The sequence below is a fragment of the Lolium perenne genome, chromosome 3 (genome assembly GCF_019359855.2).
Source record: "Lolium perenne isolate Kyuss_39 chromosome 3, Kyuss_2.0, whole genome shotgun sequence".
Classification (NCBI taxonomy): Eukaryota; Viridiplantae; Streptophyta; class Magnoliopsida; order Poales; family Poaceae; genus Lolium; species Lolium perenne.
In genome coordinates this window covers 221,967,578-221,984,173 of record NC_067246.2, presented here as the reverse complement: position 1 = coordinate 221,984,173, position 16,596 = coordinate 221,967,578, and the positions used below count along the sequence as shown (strand labels likewise).

At 44.8% G+C, this 16,596-nt stretch overlaps 1 protein-coding gene across 1 annotated transcript; it reads right to left on the bottom strand.

Annotated features, from left to right (window-relative positions):
- Window positions 1-241: 241 nt before the first annotated feature.
- LOC127343453 (phosphoethanolamine N-methyltransferase) lies at window positions 242-4,552 on the bottom strand. Its single transcript, XM_051369588.2, has 12 exons — window positions 4,292-4,552; window positions 3,990-4,123; window positions 3,188-3,325; window positions 2,932-3,069; window positions 2,592-2,735; window positions 2,048-2,158; window positions 1,818-1,959; window positions 1,446-1,726; window positions 1,022-1,183; window positions 879-932; window positions 696-770; window positions 242-583 (listed from the first exon to the last, which is right to left on the bottom strand). Exons 1-12 carry the CDS (start codon window positions 4,320-4,322, stop codon window positions 488-490), a joined length of 1,506 nt encoding a protein of 501 aa, XP_051225548.1. The 5' UTR covers window positions 4,323-4,552; the 3' UTR covers window positions 242-487.
- Between the last annotated feature and the right edge of the window lie 12,044 nt (window positions 4,553-16,596).

Below are 16,596 nucleotides of genomic sequence, written 5' to 3'. Positions count from 1 at the left end.
GGCAACGCGTCAATATATGTTGTCTGAAGGAAGCTGTCATCGACAGGTTGCAGACAGGGGGAGCTTTCTCTCGGCTGACCCGTCTTTCCTTGCCGTGCTCGCCGTGGTACAATGTTTTGCCTTAAGGCCAAAGGCTTTGCTTCCAACGAGAGGAGCAGTGATGCATCTACCAGTACCAAATTCAATAAAAGCTCATGAGTAGAAGAAAACAGAGCATGCACAGACATGCACGCATCGCCGATTTTCGATGAAATGAATTTTATTGACTCAACTATAACATCAAGGTAATACTAGTATAACAACAAAGGCTTCAGTAGTCAAACCTTTGAGTAACAAGATACTAGGTCATAGGTGGTACGGAAACCAAGGAGTAGGATAGGTAGTAACAAGCTTGCTGAATTTAAAACATAAAATGCAACACCAAGTTAAGGAAACGGCCACATAAACGAAGCCAATTTATTCGCAAGCCCTCCACGAATCAGGGTCATCACTTGGTTGCAATGAACAGCCCCCACCTCTGCTCACCAGCAGAGCTCCTCTGAAGCTTCGCGTTCCATCCATTTACAATATCGTCAAAGTCGTCCTGAAAATAAATGGAAGTAAGGATTAGATATGCCGGTCCGAAACATAGAAAGAATGGAGGCTTCTAAACTGCAGTTCCGTGTTTTGGGACGATAGGGGATTTGTCAAATCACCTGACCAAAGTCAGCAAGGAAATCATCTTTGTTCTTTTCAACTTCGGCTAGCTCCCTCTGTAGAACTGTCAGGAACTGCACAAAATCAAGCACTGATTAGTATCCGAGTAACTGATGTCTGCATCTCTCAACGAAAACACGAGCATGCAAAGTTGCAAACCAATGAGCTAGTGAGAGAATAACCTGATCAGTGCGGTCTTCAGCAATGACATCATGGAAACCAGCATCACGGAGCATCTGAATTGTTTTGACGAATATAAGAGTTAATGGGGATCAACATTTCCTTGCAGAAACAGTATTAACAATATACAAGTGCAATTAAGTACCTGTCCATAAGCCTCTACATCATGCAGGTCGTAACCCCTCTGCTCAATGTATGCCGCAAACTCTTCAGACGGTTTTCCTGGACTCCTACAGTAGTCACTGATTAGGACTTTACCCCCAGGTTTTAGCCATTTGAAGAAACTTCTAAACAGAGAGGGTTTATCCTGCAAAGCAAAGGCATTGTTAGTCATAAAACAGTTACTAAAACGTCAAATAGACATGTGGATGGTGGGAATAATATTTTCCTCCTTTAATAATTTGTAGATTTAGATGTACAGGCAAAAAACAAGGGCTTCAGAAAGAATCTGTTTCCAACTCAGGAAGCAAAACTTAGCATGATTGATTTACGTTAAGAGTGCAATTCAATCAAATAGTAAACTACAAAATGATCCAAATAAGCAGCCAACAGCGTGTATAAAGACATACTTGTATGTGAAGGATAGTGTCACGGCTGTACACAACGTCAAACGTATTGTCTGGGTATGTCTTCGTGGTGCAATCAGCAACTTCAAACTCAACTGCACACTTGCGCCCAATAGCATCCTCAAGTGCAAATGATACCATGTTTACAGAAAGATCAATACCAACAACATGAACATCATAGTTTTCAGCCATATAAAAATCACCACCCCCGATTCCACATCCAACATCAAGCACCTTTTGACCAGGTTTAAGATCCAGCAAGTCCACAAATTCTTTTGTAGTATCTAGTGAATTGTGATAAATGAGCAGATGTGAGGGTAAAATTACAAACTACAATAAGGTTTCAAAATGACAGAAAGAGATGTATGCACTTACCAATTCCACCAGTGCTCACGAAACCTTTCCCAAAAACACGCTCATAGCGTAATATTCCACTGGTTTTGTACTGCACATTATCCAAAAATCTTTGAAATCCACGATCTTCTGTTGAATTGACTTTTTGCCATAGCCAACATATCTAAAACGTGGGAGACGTATACATCATTAATTTCACTTGATCATGGAAGGTGCATGCACATTTAAAGGGCACAAGGATAGGGAAATACTTGGTTTTGATTCTTCTTGTTTTTCACATAAGCTCCGACACACTTGCAAGTAACTAGAGAAAGTTCAGAGGAGCCCCCACTTTGTTCAATGGCATAGCCCTCTTTAAACACCTATTTGTAAATCAAATGTCAGCTATTTGGGGAGAACAGGCTACATTATCATTTTATTGGCAAGCGCAGCTAAGTAGCGAAAATGACATTGCATTCAATACTTATATAAGAATTTTACAAAATAGTGCAAATGACACTGCATTCTACTACAGTAGGAATAATAGACACATTAGTAGTAAATTAGGTAGCAGTTAAGCTCAAACAGAGAAGAAAAATAGACTTTCAGGACTAAAATTAAGGATGTAAGTAGGATCCCATCAAAGTCCTGCCTATAGTTCATTTTGTGTTTTCTAGTTCAAAACTTGGACCAAATTTTAAACTAGAAAACACAAGATGAACTATAAGTGGAACTTTGGCAGGATCCCCGCTTGCATCCTTAACTAAAATGAAGTGGTAGGAGAGGCGGTAGTAGTAGGGAAGTTGACATTCTTACCTTAGTATAATACTTTGGTTCACGATAATGTGTCGGATTCACTTTCCTTTTCGAGTCTCCAGATTGATGGAAGCATGATTCCCTGAAGAAGATATGCCCACCAACTTTTAACCATTTTACCATCCTTCTTACTAGCTTCTCAACCTACAATAAGGGATAGTTAGAAATAATGACGAGAAATAAAAGAAAATACTTGTATGTATAGGAGATGATAGTTCAGGTTATTCAAAACCAAGTTTAACTATTTGATCTGGACGATAAAAGATTACTGCAGACATAAAAAGTGTTCAGTAACTAGCCGAGTGAGACAAATACCCAGGTTAAGAGTGCATTCTCTTACCTCCTCATCTGAAAGGTACATCAGTAACCAGTTTGAAAATATGAGATCGACGGAGTTATCTTCAATCACCAGATCCGGAGATGTAACATCAGCACATATGAAGGATGTATTTTCGTAATGACCATTTATGCTTTCATTCTACAAGGAACAATTATATTAAAAAGAGCTCGATGAACCAGGAATTGCATGCATGCGGAGGTTAAAAGAAGGCCAGGACATTCCAGGTACCCAAATCTGAACTATTAAATGTTGATACCTTCTTAATCACACTTTCAATGAAATCCATTGCAATAACATGCCCAGCTGTCTTAGCCAATTCTCCAGTAAAGCGGCCTATTCCAGCACCAAGCTCCAACACAGATTTTCCTTCATATGAAGGAAGTAAAGACAGTATCTGCAAAAAAAAAACAGTATGAGAGAGAAACACCACAAGTCCGAGGAAACATGTTATAAATCTAATTCGCAATAAACTGTATCTGCTCCATTAGAACTACAGTTTACTATATTATTACTCAGTGCATCTAGCATGGTAGGCGTTTGTAGATGGTACATGAAATGCCATACTGTTGATGATTGTAAATACAAAAAGATGAACTATTATTAAAAAATTAAAAAAACTATTATTAAGGAAAATATGAAACTAAATCTTCTGAAAAACAAAAAAAAAGATAGTAATATTTGTAGCGAAAAATGTACTATAAGGTTTTTGGTTTTCACAACAAAAAAATCGCGTCAATCCCCAAACCAGGACCAGAGGAACACTAAAAGTAAGTGTCAGCGTCACCACTTGGCACAGTTAACGCCACAGAATACCGACCAGTTTGCACCACAAAAAACGCAGCACCATCAATCGTTACAACGCGCATCTCTTCGAGAGATCCCCAACATTACAGGTACTTATCATAATTTGCAGATAGAAAAACGGTAAATCACACGCATGCATCCCAGATCTAGGTAGATGGTACGAGTTAGGAGATGATCGCGTATCGGCAGATAATACTTGACGATTGCCACAAATCAACGGGAACCGAAATGAGGAGATGGCAATGTGTTATCACCTCGGGGCGCTCCTCCTTGTCGAGATCGGCGGCGCGGGAGTCGAGCATCATGGCCTCGACGGTGAGGTCCTTGGAGTGCTCCTCCCAGTACTTCTTCTGGGCCTTCCTCTCCTCCTCCATCTTCCCCATCGTCCCTGCAACACGGAAGCGGAAGCACCGAGCGTCATTCAGTCCATTACCGGAATCAGAGATCCGCGCACGCCAGGTGCTCGACCATTCTCTCCAACCAGATGGAAACAATTAGATCCGGTCCGATCCGGTCCACACGGACCGGAGAGCGGGGATGTCTCCCCCATGCTTACCATTGACAGCAAATCCGGCGGCGGCGTCCATCTTCGTTCACGGGATCGTTAACGAGGAGATGTTCTTTGTGAATTCAGAGGTTACGAGACGCCGGTGAGATTAGGAGCCCTCGACGGCGAGGCGGGCGCGGGAGAAGCTGCGGGAGCGGCGGTTGAACGATCGCCCGCGCGGCTGCATCCACGACGGGATCACGTCGAGGCTGTGGGAGGGAGGAAGAAGAGAGAACCGGAGTGTGGCGAATTGGGTGGGTAGAGAGCGGTGGAGGATGCCTCGGATTTTATAGGCGCGACGGGGGATCCAGAGTGAAGATGTTTTTGCGGAGAGATCGACCGTGAGATCTGCGCCTGTGCGGCTGTGCCTGCGAGAGCGGATCCTGGATCTGTCTTTTGAATAACTAATTAATTGATTTATTTAGATTTTTGTCGTTTTTGTTGAGCCGATCTGTATCCTGATTGGACCATGTGTGTGCACTGCGTGTCCCGTTGATGACGTTGGATTCAATACCTGTCCACGCACACACGCGGCACGAGGTAACAAGCCTCCTTGCGCGGGTTTGGTGGCTTGCATGCCCTTGGCTCGCATTAGGCCAGCAATTTTCGACTCATTTGAATGCTTGGATCGAGCTGCGTTGTTGCATCGCACGGTTCTCAAAGCACTTCTGGGACAGACCCTGGAGGAACGCCCGGAATGGTAGTTTCCCCGGGGTCAGGCCCGTTGTGGCCAGAAGGCTACACGCGTGGGGAAGGGAGGCAGAAACGTCGCGTCCCTTCGGGAACACGCGCCATAATTAGCCTCACTGCTCCCCTCTCCTTCCTCTCCGTCGCGACCACACTCTCACCTCCCCCAAACTATCACATCACCCGGCAGTTCCCCTCCCGCCGGACCGCCGCACGGAGGAGCACTGGTACCGGAGGAGGAGACGTCGGCAAGCAGCAGCGCGACATCGGCCGCAATCTGCTCCGCAGTCTTCATCGGCATCTCGACTTCGCCCGCGACCTCGAGCTTGTACTCGGCCGGAACAATGGCGGTAACGACCTCTCCTTCTCACCTTCGTACTCGTTCTGGCTGAACATGTCATTCTCGGGCATTTGCGACGACATGCACATTAGATCTGATAGGGTTTCCATTAGGATAGGGTTCGGATTGATGTTTGCAAGGTGTTCCTCGCCATTGTTTGTTGTTCTTGTCCAGATCTTGTTGTTCACGGTCTCGATTTGCTTAGATCTGTTACTCTAATATCGGATTGCGGTAGATCCTTCATAGACCGGGCTTTGGATTGGTGAAACTGACAGATTATACTGTGCATGCATAGAGGGGAAGGTTTTTTGTGTTCGGGTTTAACATGTTGTGATTTGTTGTGCGAAAGGTTAAGTTGAGTCGCGCTAGTTTGTTCAGACGCAAGAGGAGTGGGAGGACTTGAAGGACGAAGTTGCTATGCTCAAGAATATGCAGAGAGTACAAGCACAAGTGATGAGGGCTAAGAAACAGAAATGGGAGGCAGAAAAAGGCTTTGGAGGTTGAGAAGAGAAAGCTAGAGTATGACATATACGATCTGCTTCAAGTGAACTTTGCAATCAAGGACAAGCTCAAGAGAATCAGGGCTACTTGTGATGAGTGATGAATGTGATGTAGATGTACTGTACGAGAATTTGTAATGTGGCCTAAGTAGAATTTGTAATGTACCCTAAGTACCACTCGTAATGTACTCAATTTGAACTGCTACTTGTGTTGTTTCTTGATTGAACTAGGCCAATGATTATAACCTGGGATAATAGTATGAGGAGATGATTGATCAGAACCTATGACATGACTTAACATGACCATGACATTGGTTCTGGTCAAACATCTCCTCCATATGTCCTCATTGCATGAGGCCTCTGATACCCTGCTTTGCATGTTTCTGCTTCTTCAGTTCTGCATTGGCTAATGATTCAACTATGCACAACGGCAGGCAGGGTGCTTCCTGCAAACTTAGTCATGTGTGCCACATTGCTGGCACACTAGACTTAGTTTGCGGACAATCCCTTTTCCTGACGTGTGATCCTACATATGAGGCCTCGTTTTGGTATGTCCGGTGCATTGGCCAATGATTCAACAAAGGCACAATGGAAGGCTAGGTGGTGGCCTCAAACTTAGTCATGTGTGCCACAGTCGTTGCACACTAACTTAGTTTGTGGCCACTCTCTATGCCTACCGTGTGAGCAAATGTATGAGGCCTTACTAATGTTATGAATGTCCGTTTACATCTAAACTACTTGTGAGCAGGCACACCTCTAATGGCTTGTGTTCTTCTAGCACACTGAGAAGATCGTGATTGGGTCACATGCTGAGGTTCCCGACGAGGGACCGGCAAAGAAGCGTCGTGGAAGGCCGACTAAGATCGGCCACTTCCACGAGGAGGCAGGGACGGACCACTTCCTCTGCATCATCTTCAATCCCACCTTTGGCCGGCTCATGATCCCTAAAGCTTTCGTCAAGTGGTTTGGAGAAATTCCTTCCAACATCATCGTCACCACCAGCACCGGATGCAACTGGAGGATGAATACGAGGAGAGAAGGCAATGAAGCATTCATCGACTAGGGATGGACGGCCTTCGCCGTCGCCCATCAGCTCAAGGTAGGCCAGTTCCTCACCTTCAGGAAGGTGTCCTCCTTCGAGTACAGTGTGGTCATCTTCGACCACACCTGCACTGAAGTGGTGAGCAGGTGCCTGTACCATGGCGATGACACCAGGTGTTGTCTCCGAGCACCATGTCTGAAGCTAACCCGGTACCATGTCGTGTCTAGTTCTTGTTCGTGTCTAGTGTGTTGAACTATGATCATGTCTGTCGTGTCCAGAACTATGATCGTGTTTGCAAAATGTTGTGTCGTGAACTTGTGTCGTCTATGATCACTGCTAAGTTCTCTGTCGTCTATGATTGTGTTCTTACTTGTGTTCTTGATCGCTAATAACCTCACCACTGAAGGGAAGAGGTTAGCAGAACCGGATTATGGGTTGCAACCAAACAGTACTGGCGTCGTTCTAGGCTGCTACAAGGTGTGAAAACCGACCTACCAAATGGCCAGAGCCCAAATCTCCACGGGGCCGAAAAATCTCTATGCAGGCCACCAAACAAAATCGCTTTTATGGCCCATGGCCCGTCTTGGATGCTCAGGGGCTCCTTCCCACTGTGCCAGTGGTGCAGGAATTAGCTGCAGGCAACCAAACATGCCCCTTGCGAATTGAGCTAGGCTCTCCTAGACAGTGCTGATGGGTTCGTTGCATAGAAAACAAAAAAAATTCTACCGTGAAAAAGAACAAAACCAAGATCAAATCTAGGAAAAGCCAAGATCTAATCTATGAAGATCGGAGCAACAAGAGAGATGAGAGACTAACCCTCGAAGATCCAAAGCCTTACGAGATCAGATCTTGTTGTTGATGTAGTCGATCATTCCGATGCTGCAATCCGGCAGCACTTCCCTACTCGGTCGCACGTACGGTGTCGATGAAGTCCATCCTCTCTCCGTTCCAGCGGGCAGTGGAGGTGTGGTAGATCCCCTCGGAATCCCAACAGCACGACGGCGTGGTGGTGGTGGTGGAGGAGAAATTCCTGCAGGGCTTCGCCAAGCCTGCGCATGAGGAAGGAGGAGGGAGAGAGGGGGCGGCTAGGGTTTTGGGAAGGGTGTGTCCGACCCCCTGCCCTCTCCCCACTATATATAGGGTCAAGGGTCGGCCAAGGTGTCCCCCAACTCATCTAGGGCCGGCAGCCAAGGGGGGACTTTCCTCCCAAGTTTTTCCCCCTTAATTTTAGAGATTTGGCCTTATCCCTTTAGGGGTGGCGCATGGGGCATGGTGGGCTGCATCCCCAGCCCATGTGGACATGGTGCACCACCCATTTAGCCCATGTGGTCCCTCCGGGACAGGTGGAACCCACCGTGGGACCCCCGGAACCTTCTAGAAGATTCCCGGTATGATACCGGAAAAATCCCGAACTTTTCTGGAACCCTAAAATCAACTTTCCTTATATGAATCTTATTCTCCGGACCATTTCGGACCTCCTCGTGATGTCCTGGATCCCATCCGAGACTCCGAAAAAGTATTTGGTCTCCAACTCATATTTCGAATCTACTTATACGACATCGAACCTTAAGCGTGTCACCCTACGGTTCGTGAACTATGCGGACATGATCGCGACTCCTCTCCGATCAATAACCAATAGCGGGAGCTGGAGATCCATAATGGATCCCACACATTCATCGATAACTTAGTGATCGATTGAACCATTAACATATGATACCAATTCCCTTTGTCGCGCGATACTTTACTTGTCCGAGGTTTGATCATCGGTATCTCCATACCTAGTTCAACCTCGTTACCGACAAGTACTCTTTACTCGTACCATGGTATGTCATCTCTTGTGACCTTGTCACATGCTTTCAAGCTAATTAGATGACATTCCACTGAGAGGGCCCAGAGTATATCTATCTGTCATCGGGATGGACAAATCCCACTCTTGATCCATATGCCTCAACTCATACTTTCCGAATACTTAATCCCATCTTTATAACCATACATTTACGCAGTGGCGTTTGATGTAGTCAAAGTACCCTTCTGGTATAAGTGATTTACATGATCTCATGGTCAAATGTGTAGGATAACGTTGCATAGAAAACAAAAAAATTCCTACGGCGAACACGCAATCCAAGCCAAGATGCAATCTAGAAGACGGTAGCAACGAGGGGGTATCGAGTCTCACCCTTGAAGAGATTCCAAAGCCTACAAGATGAGGCTCTTGTTGCTGCGGTAGACGATCACTTGCCGCTTGCAAAAGCGCGTAGAAGATCTTGATCACGATCGGTTCCGGCGCCACGAACGGGCAGCACCTCCGTACTCGGTCACACGTTCGGTTGTTGATGAAGACGACGTCCACCTCCCGTTCCAGCGGGCAGCGGAAGTAGTAGCTCCTCTTGAATCCGACAGCACGACGGCGTGGTGTCGGTGGCGGTGAAGAAGTCCGGCGGAGCTTCGCTAAGCTACGCGGGCTATATGGAGGAGAGGGGGGCGGCTAGGGTTTGGGAGGGTGGCCGGCCACTTCAAGGGGGCGGCCAGCTTGTGGTCTGGGGGTGGCCGGCCCACTCCCTTGGCCCCTCATTATATAGGTGGATCCCCAAGTGTTGGTGTCCAAGTCTTCGAATAAGACCCGAACCAAAAACCTTCCATAAGAGGGGGAAACCTAGCCCAACTAGGACTCCCACCAAAAGGTGGGATTTCCACCTCCCATGTGGGGGTTGGCCGGCCCCCTAAGGGGGAGTCCACTTGGGACTCCTCCCCACCTAGGGCGGGCCGGCCATGGAGGTGGAGTCCCATGTGGACTCCACCTTCCTTGGTGGTTTCTTCCGGACTTTTCTAGAACCTTCTAGAACCTTCCATAGAACCTTCCGCGACATTTTAATTCACATAAAATGACATCCTATATATGAATCTTATTCTCCCACCATTCCTAACTCCTCGTGATGTCCGGATCTCATCCGGACTCCGAACAAATATTCGAACTCCATTCCATATTCAAGTACTACCATTTCAACATCCAACTTTAAGTGTGTCACCCTACGGTTCGTGAACTATGCGGACATGGTTGAGTACTCACTCCGACCAATAACCAATAGCGGGATCTGGAGATCCATAATGGCTCCCACATATTCAACGATGACTTTAGTGATCGAATGAACCATATACATATAATACCAATTCCCTTTGTCTCGCGATATTTTACTTGTCCGAGGTTTGATCTTCGGTATCACTCTATACCTTGTTCAACCTCGTCTCCTGAAAAATACTCTTTACTCGTACCGTGGTATGTGGTCTCTTATGAACTCATTCATATGCTTGCAAGACATTAGACGACATTCCACCGAGAGGGCCCAGAGTATATCTATCCATCATCGGGATGGACAAATCCCACTGTTGATCCATATGCCTCAACTCATACTTTCCGGATACTTAATCCCACCTTTATAGCCACCCATTTACGCAGTGGTGTTTGGTGTAATCAAAGTACCTTTCCGGTATAAGTGATTTACATGATCTCATGGTCATAAGGACTAGGTAACTATGTATTGAAAGCTTATAGCAAATAACTTAATGACGAGATCTTATGCTACGCTTAATTGGGTGTGTCCATTACATCATTCATACAATGACATAACCTTGTTATTAATAACATCCAATGTTCATGATTATGAAACTAATCATCCATTAATCAACAAGCTAGTTTAAGAGGCATACTAGGGACTTCTTGTTTGTCTACATATCACACATGTACTAATGTTTCAGTTAATACAATTATAGCATGATATATAAACATTTATCATAAACATAAAGATATAAATAATAACCACTTTATTATTGCCTCTAGGGCATATCTCCTTCGCCTCCCACTTGCACTAGAGTCAATAATCTAGATTACATTGTAATATACCTAACACCCATGGCATTCTGGTGTTGGTCATGCTTTGCCCTAGGGAGAGCTTTAGTCAACGGATCTGCTACATTCAGATCAGTGTGTACTTTGCAAATCTTTACTTCTCCATCTTCGATGTACTCGCGAATCGAGTGGTAACGCAGCTTGATATGCTTCAGCCTCTTGTGTGACCTTGGTTCTTGTGCATTGGCGATGGCACCCATGTTATCACAAGAAATGATTAATGGGTCCAAAGTGCACTAGGAACCACACCGAGCTCTACAATGAACCTCTTCATCCATACCGCTTCCGATGAAGCCTCTGAAAGCCGCTATGTACTCGATTCTGTTGAAGACTTCGCCACCGTGCACCGCTTCGAGCTTGCCCAGCCATCGCAAAGACCATTCAATATAAACACGTACCTGCATTGTGACTTAGAGTCATCAGGATCAGTGTTCCAACTTGCATCGGTGTAACCGTTTACAACGAGCTCTTGGTCACCTCCATAACAAAGAAACATATCCTTAGTTCTTTTCAAGTACTTTAGGATATTCTTGACCGCTGTCCAGTGCTCCATACCTGGATCACTTTGATATCTGCTAGTCAAACTAACAGCATGTGCTATATCCGGTCTAGTACATAGCATGGCATACATGATAGATCCTACTGCCGAGGCATAGGGGATATTACTCATCCTTTCTCTTTCTTCTGCCGTAGCCGGTCCTTGAGTTTTACTCAATACCTTGCCTGGTAACATAGGTAAGAACCCTTTCTTACTTTCGTCCATTCTAAACTTCTTTAGAATCTTGTCCAGATATGTACTCTGTGATAGCCCTATTAGGCGTCTTGATCTATCTCTATAGATCTTGATGCCTAATATGTATGATGCTTCACCAAGGTCTTTCATTGATAAACTATTATTCAAATAACCTTTAACACTGCTTAATAGTTCTATATCATTCCCGATCAATAATATGTCATCTACATATAATATCAGGAATGCTACAGAGCTCCCACTCACTTTCTTGTAAATACAGGCCTCTCCATGACACTGTATAAACCCGAAGTCTTTGATCACCTTATCAAAGTGTCGGTTCCAACTTCTCGATGCTTGCTTCAGTCCATAGATTGAACGCTGAAGTTTGCATACTTTGTCAGCATTTTTAGGATCAACAAAACCTTTGGGTTGTACCATATACAACTCTTCCTCAATGTCTCCATTAAGGAACGCCGTTTTGGCATCCATCTGCCAAATCTCATAATCGAAAAATGCAGCTATTGCTAACAAAATCCTCACAGATTTTAGCTTCGCTACAGGTGAGAAAGTCTCATCGTAGTCAACTCCTTGAATTTGTCGGAAACCCTTTGCGATAAGTCGAGCTTTATAGACAGTAATATTACCATCAGCATCTGTTTTTCTCTTGAAGATCCATTTATTTTCAACAGCCTTTCTGCTATCGTGTAAGTCTACCAAAGTCCATACTTTGTTATCATACATGGATCCCATTTCGGATTTCATGGCTTCTTGCCATTTGTTGGAATCTGGGCTCATCATCGCTTCTTCATACGTCGCAGGTCCTCATCATTGTTATCCACAATCATGACATTTAGACAAGGATCATACCAATCAGGAGTGGCACGTTCCCTTGTCGATCTGCGAGGTTCGTAGTTTCCTCGTTCGAAGTTTCATGATCATTATCATTAGCTTCCTCTGTTGCCGGTGTAGGCGGTACAGTACAACTTCCGCATCGCGCTACTCTGATCAACGAGTATAGATTCATCAATCTCATCGAGTTCTACTTTTCTTCCAGTCACTTCTTTAGTGAGAAATTCTTTCTGAAGAAAGGTTCCGTTTTTAGCAACAAAGATTTTGCCTTCGGATCTGTGATAGAAAGTGTACCCTATAGTTTCCTTAGGGTATCCTATGAAGACGCATTTCTCCGCTTTGGGTTCTAGCTTGTCCGGTTGTAACTTCTTTACATAGGCTTCGCAACCCCAAACTTTCAGAACGATGACTTAGGTTTCTTATTAAACCATAATTCATACGGTGTCGTTTCTACGGATTTTGATGGTGCTCTATTTAAAGTGAATGCGGCTGTCTCTAATGCATAACTCCAAAATGATAACGGCAAATCAGTAAGAGACATCATACTACGAACCATATCTAAGAGAGTTCGATTACGACGCTCGGACACACCGTTTCGTTGAGGTGTTCCCGGCGGTGTCAATTGTGAAAGTATTCCGCATTTCTTTAAATGCATGCCAAACTCATAACTAAGATATTCACCTCCACGATCAGATCGTAGAAATTTAATCTTCTTGTTACGTTGATTTTCTACTTCACTTTGAAATTCCTTAAACTTCTCGAAAGTTTCGGATTTATGTTTCATGAAATAGATATACCCATATCTACTCAGATCATCTGTGAAGGTTAGAACATAACGATAACCACCGCGCGATGCTACGCTCATTGGTCCACATACATCGGTATGTATGATTTCCAATAAGTCGTTAGCTCGCTCCATCATACCGTAAAATGGAGTCTTTGTCATTTTCCCATTAGACATGCTTCGCATCTATCAAGTGACTCAAAGTCAAGTGATTCAAGTAATCCATCAAGATGGAGTTTCTTCATGCATTTCACTCCAATATGACCAAGACGATTGCCACATATAAGTAGAATTATCATTCAATTTAATTCGCTTAGCATCAATGTTATGTATATGCGTATCACTACTATCGAGATCTAACAGAAATAAGCCATTCTTTTGTGGTGCTCGACCATAAAAGATATTATTCATAAAAATAGAACAACCATTATTCTCAGTCTTGAATGAATAACCGTCTTGCATTAAACAAGATCCAGATATAATGTTCATGCTCAACGCAGGTACATAATAGCAATTATTTAGGCTTAAAACTAATCCCGAAGGTAGATGTAGAGGAAGTGTGCCGATCATGCGATCACATTGACCTTGGATCCGTTTCCAACGCGCATCGTCACTTCATCTTTCAAGCTTGTCGTTTATTCTTTAGTTCTGTTTCGAGTTACAAATATGAGCAACCGAACCAAGATCAAATACCCAGGTACTAGAACGAGAACCGGTGAAATGAACATCTATAACATGTATATCGTATATACCTTCTTTCTTCTTCTTGACAAGGCCGCTCTTCAGATCTGCCGGATACTTGGAGCAATTACGCTTCCAGTGTCCCTTCTCCTTGCGAATAGCACTCAAGATCGTGCTTAGGGCCGTTCTTAGGTTTCATAGGAGGCGTGGCAGCTTACGTGCGACCCTTCTTGAATTTTCCCTTAGACTTGCCCTGTTTCTTGAAACGGTGGTCTTGTTGACCATCAACACTTGGTGCTCTTTCTTGATCTCAATCTCAAGACTTTTAGCATGCCAAAGAGTTCAGTAACTCCTTGTTCATGTTACGCATATTGTAGTTCATCACAAAGTTCTTGTAACTTGGTGGCGGTGATTGAAGGACACGATTAATCCCGATCTGTTAGGAATCACTATTCCCAAGTCATCGAGTTTCTTCGCATGCCGGTCATGGCGAGCATGTGCTCACTAACGGAGCTGCCTTCTTCCATCATACAACCAAGAAATGTTTCGATGCTTCATAGCATTCCACGGCCGCATGAGTCTCGAATATAGCTTTCAGCTCATCCATCAACTCATGAGGATCGTGGTGCTCAAAACGTTTTTGAAGATCGGATTCCGCATCGCACAGGATGGCACACCGAATTTGAGAGTACCGAGTTTTCCGAGTCGCGTAAACAGCTTTTACTTCATCGGTTTCATCTTCTGCAGAGGGTCACCTAGCGGTGCATCAAGCACAAATTGCAGATTTCCGCCGAGAGGAAGATCCTCACATGATGGAACCAATCGGTGAAGTTGCTACCGTTGCTCTTAAGTTTCTCTTTCTCTAGGAACCGATTAAAATTGATTGGGGACGCCATCTCTACAACATATATTTGCAATAGTTTAGACTAAGTTTATGACAAATTGAGTTCAAATTTTAATTCAACATAATTAAAAACCTAAGTGAACTCCCACTCAAAACAATATCCCTCGCATTGTCTTAGTGATCACACGAACCAAATCCACCGCACCTTAACCCGATCATCACGAGAAAAGGTGTGATTTCAATGGCGAACACTCAAAGTGTTCATCATATCAACCATATGATTCATGCTCTACCTTTCGGTATCACGTGTTCCGAGACCATGTCTGTACATGCTAGGCTCGTCAAGACCACCTTAGTATCCGCATGTGCAAAACAGTCTTGAACCCGTTGTATGTACTTATTGAATCTATCACACCCGATCATCACGAGATGCTTCAAACGACAAGACTTGGTAACGGTGCTACTAAGGATGAACACTTTATTATCTTGAGATTTTAGTGAGGGATCATCTTATAATGCTACCGTCGCGATCTAAGCAAAATAAGATGCATAAAAAGGATTAACATCACATGCAGTTCATATGTGATATGATATGGCCCTTTTGTCTTTGCGCCTTTGATCTTCATCTCCAAAGCACGGACATGATCTCCATCATCTTCGGGCATGATCTCCATCATCGTCGGCGTAGCGTCAAGATCAATGACGCCGTCTTCATGATTGTTCTCCATGTAGCAACTATAACAACTACTTTGAAATACTACTCAACATGAAATTTAAAGACAACCATAAGGCTCTGCCGGTTGCCACAATACAATAATGATCATCTCATACATATTCATCATCACATTATGGCCATATCACATCACCAAACCCTGCAAAAACAAGTTAGACGTCTCTAATTTGGTTTGCATATTTTACGTGGTTTAGGGTTTTCGAGAGAGATCTAATCTACCTACGAACATGAACCACAACGTTGATACTAATGTTTTCAATAGAAGAGTAAATTGAATCTTTACTATAGTAGGAGAGACAGACACCCGCAAAGCCTCTTATGCAATACAAGTTGCATGTCGAACGAGGAACAAGTCTCATGAACGCGGTCATGTAAAGTTAGTCCGAGCCGCTTCATCCCACTATGCCATAAAGATGCAAAGTACTCAAACTAAAGATAACAAGAGCATCAACGCCCACAAACCATTGTGTTCTACTCGTGCAACCATCTATGCATAGACACGGCTCTGATACCACTGTAGGATAACGTTGCATAGAAAACAAAAAATTTCCTACGGCGAACACGCAATCCAAGCCAAGATGCAATCTAGAAGACGGTAGCAACGAGGGGGTATCGAGTCTCACCCTTGAAGAGATTCCAAAGCCTACAAGATGAGGCTCTTGTTGCTGTGGTAGATGATCACTTGCCGCTTGCAAAAGCGCGTAGAAGATCTTGATCACGATCGGTTCCGGCGCCACGAACGGGCAGCACCTCCGTACTCGGTCACACGTTCGGTTGTTGATGAAGACGACGTCCACCTCCCGTTCCAGCGGGCAGCGGAAGTAGTAGCTCCTCTTGAATCCGACGACACGACGGCGTGGGGGCGGGGGCGGTGAAGAAGTCCGGCGGAGCTGCGCTACGATACGCGGGCTATTGGGAGGTGTGGGGGGCGAATTGGGTTTGGGCGGGGGGGGCCGGCCACTTCAAGGGGGGCGGCCAGCTTGTGGTCTTGGGGTGGCCGGCCCCCTCCCTTGGCCCCTCATTATATAGGTGGATCCCCAAGTGTTGGTGTCCAAGTCTTCGAATAAGACCCGAACCAAAAACCTTCCATAAGAGGGGGAAACCTAGCCCAACTAGGACTCCCACCAAAAGGTGGGATTTCCACCTCCCATGTGGGGGTTGGCCGGCCCCCTAAGGGGGAGTCCACTTGGGACTCCTCCCCACCTAGGGCTGGCCGG

Excerpts from the sequence above, each read along its gene's own strand:
- LOC127343453 (XM_051369588.2), bottom strand. The coding sequence starts at position 4,322 with ATGGACGCCGCCGCCGGATTTGCTGTCAATG. Across the intron at positions 2,736-2,931 it reads TGTACCTTTCAGATGAGGAG|GTTGAGAAGCTAGTAAGAAG; the intron begins GTAAGAGAATGC and ends CCCTTATTGTAG. Across the intron at positions 933-1,021 it reads ATGTAGAGGCTTATGGACAG|ATGCTCCGTGATGCTGGTTT; the intron begins GTACTTAATTGC and ends AAAACAATTCAG.